The sequence below is a fragment of the Triticum dicoccoides genome, chromosome 5B (assembly GCF_002162155.2).
Source record: "Triticum dicoccoides isolate Atlit2015 ecotype Zavitan chromosome 5B, WEW_v2.0, whole genome shotgun sequence".
NCBI classification, from domain to species: Eukaryota; Viridiplantae; Streptophyta; class Magnoliopsida; order Poales; family Poaceae; genus Triticum; species Triticum dicoccoides.
In genome coordinates, this window is record NC_041389.1 from 480,283,125 (window position 1) to 480,294,042 (window position 10,918).

The 10,918-nt window shown below is 45.5% G+C and overlaps 1 protein-coding gene across 1 annotated transcript; it reads right to left on the bottom strand.

Annotated features, from left to right (window-relative positions):
- Positions 1-646: 646 nt before the first annotated feature.
- Positions 647-2,089, bottom strand: LOC119305827 (protein SRG1-like). Its single transcript, XM_037582241.1, has 3 exons — positions 1,592-2,089; positions 1,169-1,496; positions 647-1,091 (listed from the first exon to the last, which is right to left on the bottom strand). The coding sequence occupies exons 1-3, from the start codon at positions 2,068-2,070 to the stop codon at positions 792-794; spliced, it is 1,107 nt and encodes a 368-aa protein (XP_037438138.1). The 5' UTR covers positions 2,071-2,089; the 3' UTR covers positions 647-791.
- Between the last annotated feature and the right edge of the window lie 8,829 nt (positions 2,090-10,918).

Sequence of the window (10,918 nt, forward strand, 5' to 3'; positions counted from 1 at the left end):
TAAAAAAGACTAGTTTTAGTCAGACTAAAAATAGTCCCTTGGATCCAAGCATGCTCAAAAGAGGGCCTTGCACTATTGATTTGAAAAAAGGTATTGTGGTCTCCCACACAATCCTCACTACAACCACGCCAATTTTATTTTCCATTGCAACGGATGGTCCCTTTTGCTAGTAATAATAAATGAGCTATTGCTTCTACCCTTCTGTCATTAAAATTACCCCCGAAGTTGATAGAAGTCACCCACTATGCCACCTATAAATGGAAAAACGATTTGATTCGCTACATGGCCCTAATGACACACAACAACACAGCCAACCCACCGGCCAAAGCTTTACTCCCCCATCAAGAGACTTTAGTTCGACCCAGTGCCGCCCTTTTTTCACTTTTCTTTTTTTTTGCAAATTCAAATGCCTTTTAAAATAATCATATCTTTCAAACCCTAACTCCAAATTTAACATGTTGTATATGAAAATCGCGTAGAAAAATGTGTGGATAGCTACATTCACTAGCAAAATATAGAGGGTTACAAAGAAAGGCCTCGCTTGGGGCCTAGTCAGTGTCGATTTTGTACCCGACCTTGAGTATGTTTGCACGCCCACCAATTTGATATATACCATGAGTCTTAGTACTTAAAGTGACAATTTCCATCAAGTTTAAGCACCGATGGTGTAATTGACTCTTTATTTTATTCCATGGAGGTGATCATATGTGAAGTACACCGATCAACTCATATTCACACTACACTGGGAGTGATAGAGGAACATCATGCACTCACTCCCTACAGCAAATTATTTAGTTGTTTGCAACCACTGCGCACCCCTCCAGTTCAGCGTCGGCCTCAGCATTGATCCTGACATTGAGGAAGTCGACGGTGCGATCTCCTGCTGCAAATGCATCCCAGTATCCATCGGCCAATGTCTGGACCAAGCAGTTCTTGAACATCGCCGGGCGCTTCTCGTGGACTAGCACCCCTGGCGGCCCTATGATCCTCTCGGGCTCCGGCTGGTAGAACATCGCCAGTGACAGCCTCTCCTTGTCGGCGCTCGTCACCACGCGGTGCCACGGCGCCTTGAAGATTGCATTGCTGACGATCTGTGTGCATAGGAATTAGATACTACTCTCGTTCATGATCTTTGCAAATTACAGTAGTTATATGCATGTATACGTACCTCCATGCCCTCGCCGACAACGACCAACAGGTCATTACCGAGCACGGGGACATCAACCCAGTGGCCGTCCTTGAGCACCTGGAGGCCGCCGACGTCCTTGTCCATGAGGAGCAGTGTGATGACTGAGTTGTCGGTGTGCGGCTTCAGCCCGTTCACGAGGTCCGGGCGTGGGCAGGGAGGGTAGTAGGTGAACCTCGAGTATGACTTGAACCTCTCGCCCACCATGTTGATGAAGAAGCCCTCCTCCTGGTTCAGAAGCTTTGCCATGGCCTTCAGCACATCCATGGTCACTCTCCCACTCTCTAAGGTGTACTCGTGTAGGAGATCCCTGCAAATTAAATTATATATGATCTCCGATATAAATGCACACAAAAGAAAGATTTCCAATCGTTGAGAGCAACAATTTATGTGCAGATCGAGTACCTTAGATTCTGTGGCCAGAACTGGAGCCGCCTCTCGTCCTCCGGCTGGAGCTGGAGCCAGAGCCGGTCACACCAGTCGAGGATCTGCTCGTCGGAGTCGATGCGGTCGATGCCGTACCCTTCATTCTGGAACTTGACGCCGTCGATCACGTTGCCGCACTTCAGCTTCTCCTCCAGCGGCAGGTGGAAGAACTTCCTCGTCGCCTCAAGGATCTCGTCCAGGAACTCCTTTGGCATGCCATGGCCGGTCACCACAAAGAGGCCCCATGACTGGAGCGCAGAGCGAAGCTTGGCCGCCTCCTCAACATCATCGGGCTTGGCCAGACGGCTCACGTCCACGATGGGGATGACCAGCTTGGCTTGCTGTGCGACGGTGGTCGGCCGGTTCTCCTCGCTTAGCACGTACCTGCTCGGCGGCGCCACAAGTCCAACGTCCACGGCCACCACCTGCACCAGCTTTCCCTGATCCTGATGAACCATCTTGACGCTAGAATAGGTCTTCTAAACCAAGTGCATGCACTCTTTCCTTTGGCAGTCTATATATATAGGCTTCAGGTGGGCGCCTATTTCAACGTTATCTATCTAGTATTTGGAGGCCACTGGGTTATCATATCCATGCTAATATAAATCAATATCTACATCCAATAGACCTGAGTACCTGACCCGTCCATCCACGTCGATCGACCGATGTATGTTGCTTTGATTTTTGGCTCTAAACGTCTTTATCACATTTACTATTGTAGATAGATATACAGATATAGGTATGGATGAAGGAAAAAGTTAAAATGGGAACCTTGTGTTCTTTTGAAGTAGTATATATAGATAGATATATAGATATAGGAATGGATTAGATAGATATATAGATATAAGAGATATAGATATAGATAGATCAACTGATAAATAGATAGATGTCAATAAAACCTGGGATGGTTGAGGCTTTTTTTTAGAGAAAATCGGTGGGAGAAAAACCAGAGATGGAGAGTGGAAATCAATAGTAGGAGGAGGGAGGGGACAACATAGGGAATTTTGTCATTTTAGACCACCCACTATGGGCAGACTAATGGGTAGATTCATAAGTTAGCCTCATGCATATGTTAGTGTATGATACGATCAACATATACTCCCTCCGTCTAGGTGAGTAAGTCATCTTAGACTGTGCACCGTGATCAAGGAGGAGGGGAAAATGAGAGACATTAATGTTTATTTGCTAATTAATAGTATTGCATGCAATGAACTAACCACTGCATGTCGTGTTTGATAGTCTCAAGTCATTAAAAGCATGCACACCCTCATCTCTTATTGGTTGATATGTCAAGAAACAAGAAACGAAGTAGAAGTTAATGCACCGCGCCTAAGTGTTTTGGGATTATTTGGTTTTCGTAAGATGACTTACACACCTAGACGGAGGGAGTACATAATGCATAGTATCATAAATTAGTATCTTAGATGATATTATTTATTGCCATGCAAGACACATACTAATACTCCATTTGTTTTTATTTACTCTGCATATTAGAGTTGACTGAAGTCAAACTTCAGAAAGTTTGACCAAGTTTATAGAAAATGATATAAATATTTATCATAACAAATTTATATGATGTGAAAATACATTCAATAAATAAATCTAATGGTATTGATTTGTTATTGTATTCATATTTTTGTTTATAAACTTTGTCAAAGTTTACAAAGCTTGACTTTGACCAAAGCTAATACGCGGACTAAATAAAAAAGAATGAAGTATATTATTTATTATGATACGGTATCATGATATGATACTCAACCTTTTTTTTAATTCCATGTCACCTCTTCAAAATTGCCTAGTTAATATGCATGCTACTACCTATGATACTCTCATTACGAGCAGCCTTATCACATGCATTTAAGCCCGAATCTTTCCTTTAAATCAGCCACATCTAATCCAAGCTCCCACACAATCAATCCTTCCTTTCAATTAGTAGCCCACCACACATGGAGGCAATCCTTACTTTTAATTATCCCATCCATTTACCACATTCCTTATTTTAAATTAGTTGCATCCGTATCTGAGCCCACAATCTTTCTTTTAAATATCCCATCTTTTACCGCAATCCTTCTTTCAAGCCCACAATTCATTCTTTAATTAGGAAATCCATCTATTTATTGATTCCCGGGGACTGGTATATTAACCGGTCCGAGGCGGTCCCATCAAAGAAAAACTCGGTGCGAGCCGGTTCAAAAATTGGAGGTGGGACTAATCGGCATCAAAATTTGTAGCTCAGTTGGTTGTTGTCGCTGGGAGACTCGAGAAAGGTCCTGAGTTTGATCCCAAGTGGTGACTTATTTTTAATGGTCTGGAAAAAAGCGCACTCTTTTTTTCGCAGTCTATAGGAAAGCCCAATAGTTGTCTCAAAAAAATAAGAGAAGCCCAGTACAGGCTAGTTATGTATCAAAAAAGGAAAAAACGGTGGCCCAATACGAGTTGGTTACGTACGAAAAAAAAGAAAGTCCGGTACGAAAAGAAAGGGATGCACAAAAAATAGTATCACCTTGGATAGAAAAATCTCAATAATATAATATGGATGAACGGAACAAAAAAAAGGAGAAACACACCTTGCTTTATTAATATTAATAGTAGCACTGATAAAAACATATTAATACTAGCAAACATGTCCGTGCGTTGCAACATGAGAAAAAAAATCACCCCCTTCTACACATTTGATGATAGCAACAAATCCCTTGAAATCTCCATGCAACAAACAACATGATAAGGGGCGTTGCGTAATAATGCAATGATGGGATGCTTTTTGAAGTGTACTCAAAATGTTTTTAAGAAATTTATGGGCACAATTTCAAAAAATATGAAGATCAACATTAAGCCCAACATAGAGAAGGTATTAATTAAAGTCGCACCATAAACTTTATTCTAGAAATGAGTAACATGTAAGATAAATAACATATTTGTAATCTACATATTTCTCTAAGCGATTTTCATATATAACATGTTAGATTTGAAGTTAGGGTCTGAAAGATATGATTATTTTAAAAGGCATTTGAATTTGCAAAAAAGAAGTGCAAAAAGGATGGCGCTGGGTCAAACTCAAGTCTCCTGGATGGGGGAGTAAAGCTTTGGCCAGTGGGCTGGCTGTGTTGTTATGTTTCATTAGGGACCACACTGTATATAAACCAAAGGAAATGGCCCATGTAGCGAATCAAATCATTTTTTTCCATTTATAGGTGGCATAGTGGGCAATTTCTATCAATTCATGTAGTAATTTTAATGACGTACGGGTAGAAGCAATAACCCCTTTATTATTACTAGCAAAAGGGCTCATACGTTGCAATGGGAGATAAAATTTGCGTGATTGTATAGTGGGGATTGTATGGGGAGACCACAATTCCCATTTGCAAATCAATAGTGCAAGGCCCTCCTTTATCATGCAGGAGGGTACGTCCTCATTTAATTTTGCATACTCATACGATTAACCTGATGATGCACCTCCCCCATTCTCATTCTCTGCTCGTTATTTCCAAGGTGGCTTGTTAATATGTCAAACAATTTATGAATGTATATAGGTTGATGATATTTAAGAAATCCTTTTTTGCGGGGATTTAGTGTAAAAAATCGATGTGGGACTATTTAATTGTGAATAGTCGTGTGTTATACGGAATGTCGTTGCTAGCACTGCCTCCAGGTGGGTATATTAGTCGGGTAGTCATCACAAGATTCCCCTTTTTTAGTCAACCCCATTAAATTGAAGTGGTAATTGAAGCAAGTTTCCCTTTTTACCTTTGGTAGGTCGCCTTTATTGGCTAAGTCCACGTATATATTAACTTCCAATTATAGTGTTAGCAATTTTCTCCTTCCATTCCCTGGTTGGCTAAAGAATTAATAACGGACCCGCTTAAGTTCAAAAAGTATTTAACGGACTCACCTACTAGTGATGGTGGCCAGCATGATGCAACTGCAGCGGTAGCTAGGGACTGCGTTCCCACGTTTGTCCATCCACTCCACCTTTTTTTGCTGATTGGCAAGTGACAATTTGATTCAATCATCATAATTACATGACCCAATGGAGCACGAGCGTCACACCTTCCCTCAAAAATCGCAATCACCATAATTACATGCGCCAATGAGAGTCACACCTTCCCATAAAGAATCACAATCACCATAATTACATGCGTTAATGGGCCTCACACCTTCCCTTAAAATCGCGTCAAAAATCACCTACCCAAAAATCACGTCGCAAACCGTCGCCATTGATCCGCTACCTCCAATGCTGCAGAAATGAAGCCTTACGCGCCGGCACGACACGACTTGGATGCCGCCACCGATGTAGTCGTTGTCGCCGCCACACGCCTGGACGGCATGGCGAATCTCTGGAAGTGTTGCTTCCTTCATTTGATCGGATTTTTCACCCCTGCTTCATGTAGCTCGCTTGATTGATCTTCTCTCCCCGTGTATGCATGCCATGATGTAAGTGCATCCGCTCAATCTTTGCTTCCAGACTAGGTCATGTGTCAACATGCTGCTGGCTAGCCTTGGTGAGGCCGTTGCTCGTTCTCCGCAGCATCCGTGCGGTCCATCTGTTCTGCCACATCACCAACACACTCTCTGCGCCAAGATAAGTACACAAAGGATGGACAGGTCCTAGCTTCGCTAAGCAGCCGATGTACCAACCGATGGCACTCTCTACTATCTAAAAGAACCTATGGTTTCTTTTCCTGCTAGACGGACCGTGTTCTGCCCACCTTCGTCCATCCACTCCACCTTTTTTTCTCGATTGGCAAGTGACGATTCGATTCAATCATCATAATTACATGACCCAATGAAGCACGGGAGTCACATCTTCCCTTAAAAATCGCAATTACCATAATTACATGCGCCAATGGGAGTCACACCTTCCCTTAAAGAATCGCAATCACCATAATTACATGCGTCGATGGGCGTCACACCTTCCCTTAAAATGGCGTCAGAAATCACCTGCCCAAAAATCACGTCACAAATCGTCGCCATTGATCTGCTACCTCTGATGCTGCGGAAACGAAGCCTTACGGGCCGGAACGGCACGGCCTGGATGCTGCCACCGATGTAGCCGTTGTCGCCGCCACACGCCTCGACCACATGCCTGGACGGCATGGCGAATCTCATCAAGTGTTGTTTCCTTCATTTGATCGGATTTTCACCGCTACTTCATGTAGCTCGCTTGATTGATCTTCTCTCCCCGCGTATGCATGTCATAACGTAAATGCATCCACTCAATCTTTGCTTCCAGACTGGGTTATCATCAACGTGCTGCTGGCTAGCCTTGGTGAGGTCGTTGCTTGTTCTCTGCGGCATCCGTGCGGTCCATCTGTTCAGCCACATCCCCAACGTACACCACGCCAGATCAAGAACACAAAGATGGACAGGTCCTAGCTTCGCTAAGCATACGATGTACCAACCGATGGCACTCTTCAGGGCAGTACTGCTACGTGGTAGTCATTGCCGCATTGGCATGTGAATTGCTATTTAGTTGCACCAAGTTAGCCAATTCTAATATGTTTTCTCTCTCCAAAAATTCTAATCAGTTATACATGCAGATCCTCTTGCATCTTGTCTACTGTCAAAGCATTATCGTCCACTATGTTCACTGGAAAGTGTAGGGTGCGCGTGTGTGTGCATGCGCAGGTCGCGTTAGGCCCGTGGTGGCCTCGGGTGCGTGTGGTGCGAGTTAGTTAGCTGGTTGTTAGCATTGACCGGTGGAGATGGCCGCGTCGTGCGCGTAGCGTGCGCGTAGTGTGCATGACCGGGCTGATGGATTGCATGCAGGGTAATTAGCTAGGCAGCGTGCGTACGTGTGCAAAAGGAAACGTGGGCGCTGCGTTGTTGTACCACTACAAAGCCATGGCCACGAGTGTGTTTGTACTGAGTGGAGCACCATGTAGACATTGCAAAGAGAAAAAAGATTCGGCGTTCGTGCGCCCGTGGCGGCGTTCGTGCGCCGGCCCGGAATTTCTTGTGTCTTGTGTCTTCTTCTACCTCTAGCTGAGAGTGAGGAGAGGGAGAGGTAGCTAGGGTTGCCGGTGTGGCAACAACAGAAAGAACAATCACCACATCAAACGCTATGGCATGACAGAACTTACCATCTACACAATCGGCAAAGAGGACGGAATTGGGCCCTGTTTAATTGAAGAAGGAAGTTAATTTTTATGATTCATTTGCATCGAGGATTGTACATCAGATCAGTAGCTAAATACAAAGGTACTACAAGTCACATCGGTATAGTGGATCTACAATGCGACATGAATTTTAGCAGTTCCTATCTGTTGACGTTGGAGTGTGCTATTTTTTTAGAATCCAATTTTGCATTATCTGTATGCATCTCATTAGAATAAGAATGTGTACTAGGTCATTATTTATTTCCCCATCTAATAAAATTTTGGTTCTATTGATGTAGCACTAGCAGGCAGAGGCGCGGCTGCGTATGGGCCATCATTTCGTGAATTTGTACCTTAATTTGTTGTGAAAAAGTACAATGGGCGGGCACTGGTTTAAGAGAAAAAGTACAATGGTAGAGCACTGTCTAGCTAAATGATTTTTAGATGTAGATAAAGAGAATAAGTTGGTGGAGTAGCTTGTTGCTTGTCAGCACTCTGGATGATTTTCTCTTGGCCGTCATGTTTGAATAGTTTGCTTCGGAGTTCCGACCATCATGTTTTGTCATCGTTCTCTTCATCACAAAATCTTTTGTGTGCCCGGTTCTTGGCCTCTTCTTGTTGTTGTTGGCCTCCATGATTTGATGGTTCGCTTTGAACGTTCATGCTTTGTCATCATTCTTTTTCTAAAACGAAAGATAATAGCTCTTTTCCTTGTAGACATTCCTGAAATAAGATACATAGAACCATAGGGTCACCGATTTTTAGATGACACGGAAAAGAGGCACTGTTGGCATTTTGCTACAGATCTTGCTCATATTGTTGGTAAAAGATGATAATTGACAGGTATACGAAGTTGAACTATGTATGCCGACAGGAATCACCTAAGGCCTATCCTTGAATCATTATTAGGGGTAAAGAAGAAGAGGCATAGTTAATTGGTCAATGCCCAGCAAAATTTATAATGTACGTGGACCAAATTATGTGTCGGAGCAAAGTACGCGACATAAAGACTATGGTGGGGATGAATTTCATGGTGTCATGTGATGCAGAGCAAGACATACAAAAATGGAGTGGGCTAGGATTAATGCAAGTATTTTTTTTCTATACACCATCTACCGACGTAATGTAAGCTAATATCAATTTGAGAAATAAAAATCTGAAAGTATCAGAAATTACGCGTGTGAAGATATATGTTTCCTCACTTTGTAATGCCAAGCAATATCAATCGGAAGTAGGCATAAAAAAAGAGTACCAACAGACACCTCCGCTTAAGTAATACTTACCTTAGTCGAAGCTTCTATCAACTGACTGCTATTCTAGTTTTATGAAGGGATCGTTTGTTGTTCCTGTCAGGAAATAAATTAGCACATGCGAACACTTCACATATGTAAATTTGATTCAGGTGTGGGCTCATACGAAACCCTCAAAGGAACGCGACATTTTGATACCGTATTCTAAGAAAGATTGCTCACTGTACATATATACTTGTTTTGCATCAGAAGAAGAATACCATTCCGGCAATGGCAGAACCACTTAAAAGATAAGACTATAAACTTAGATGGCCAAGTTCTAATCTGAAGCATGCACTCCTCGGCCAAAAGCAAGATAAAGAACTGCCCGTGAGCCCATGATTGTTGTCCTATGCATTCCATGAAACACATGGTATACACAAATGTATAGATGGGCAATTTGAGTGCTCATGGTTACAGAGCCAAAGGACAGGATCACAGGACCTACATATATATGATGGAACTAAGGGTGGAATCTGTATCAACTCAGATAAATTTGTTCAAATCCAGATGCAAATTGCAACTTTCGTAAAATTACATATTAAAGTGCTTGTCACGGATTAAGTTTCGGTTTTTAGGCTACAACACCACTTTATATATCTTTCCTGCAACAATTTTTTGTCTACCAGCAACTCAAGAAATTCAATGAGGATTCTCAAGCTGTTGCTGCTAAGGCCTCTGCTAGTAATCCCAAGAAGGCTATGCCGAAGAAATCTGCTGTGAAGTCGAGTTCCTCAACAGCAATGCCCTCCGGCCAAGTTCTTCAACATCAAAGCCCTCAAGGCAGATTCCTCAGGCAAGTTCTTCAAAGGCAGCTCCAGTTCCCTCTGTTGCCACAAAATCCTCAGCTGCTGCTGCAAAATCCTCAACACCTATGCATCTTGCAACATGTCAACGGTTTGCAGGCTTTTCCATTACTTTAGGAGCATCTGCAAGTTCCTTAGCTCCACCATAGTCCTCAGCCAGTCCAACCTTGCTAAAAGTCAAAACTGCTGCTGGACGTGGAACGAGGCCAAGTCCTCATAAGAAGCAAGTGGAAAAATGTGCAGCCATGATCTAGGAAAAAAAACCGAGACCCGCCTCCTCTCCCGCGACCGCGCCGCCCCCGCGGGCGGCTGGTCGCGCCCAGCCCTCTCCCCCACGCGCCTCTCCCTCCCCCTTCCTCTCTGCCGCCGTCGCCGGCGCCCGCTGCGGGCCTGGCCCGGGCGACGCTGGTGGCGGCGGCCCCCTGGCTTTTCCCCTCTCGGGTGTCCGCCGGCGCGGGACGGGGCGACCCCGGGCGGTGCTTCTAGGCGGCGACGGTCCAGCGCGGCGGCGGCGGCTCCTGGCGCGAGCGGGGGCGAACTTCTGGTCGGCGGCGTCGCCGTTGGCGACGGGGTGACGCGGCGGCACGGCCTGGCGGCGCCCGCTCGGCCCAGATCTGGGCCCTTCGGGCCCCATCTGGGCCTGGGCGGGCCGGCGGCGGGGCGGGTCGGCTTCATAGCTTCCGTGAGGCGGGGGAGAGACGATGAGCGGCAGGGTGCTGGTGGCGCCATCGCCGGCTTGCTGCAGCGTGATGGCGGGGCTTAGCGGGCCCGTTTCGGGCCTGGCCGGGCCAGGGGTGGCCTGGCATGCCCTGCTGCCGCGTCCGGACGGCTACCGCGACGGTGCCGGAGGTTCTGGCCTCCCGCACGATGGCGGTGGAGGTGGTTCCCTCCCGTTCGGCTTTGGTGCTGCTTCTCCCTCCGCGGGGCGCTTCTCCCCGGTCCTCTTGGCATCGTGTTGGTGTTCGCAGTGAGGCGGCGTGGGTGACGGCGCAACCGCGATGGCGCATAGTGGTGGGCGGCGGTGTGGCTGGTCGGCTCCGGTCCGTGAGGCGGTGGGGATTGGAGTTCGGGAGAAATCCTTGCCGGTCTTCGGCCCGATGCGGTGACACTTGCGGG

Bases quoted from the DNA above. Each gene is read 5' to 3' on its own strand.
- LOC119305827 (XM_037582241.1), bottom strand. From the start codon at position 2,070: ATGGTTCATCAGGATCAGGGAAAGCTGGTGCAGGTGGTGGCCGTGGAC. The intron at 1,497-1,591 runs GTACTCGATCTG...TTTAATTTGCAG, and splicing joins TTCTGGCCACAGAATCTAAG to GGATCTCCTACACGAGTACA. The intron at 1,092-1,168 runs GTACGTATACAT...CTATGCACACAG, and splicing joins TTGTCGGCGAGGGCATGGAG to ATCGTCAGCAATGCAATCTT.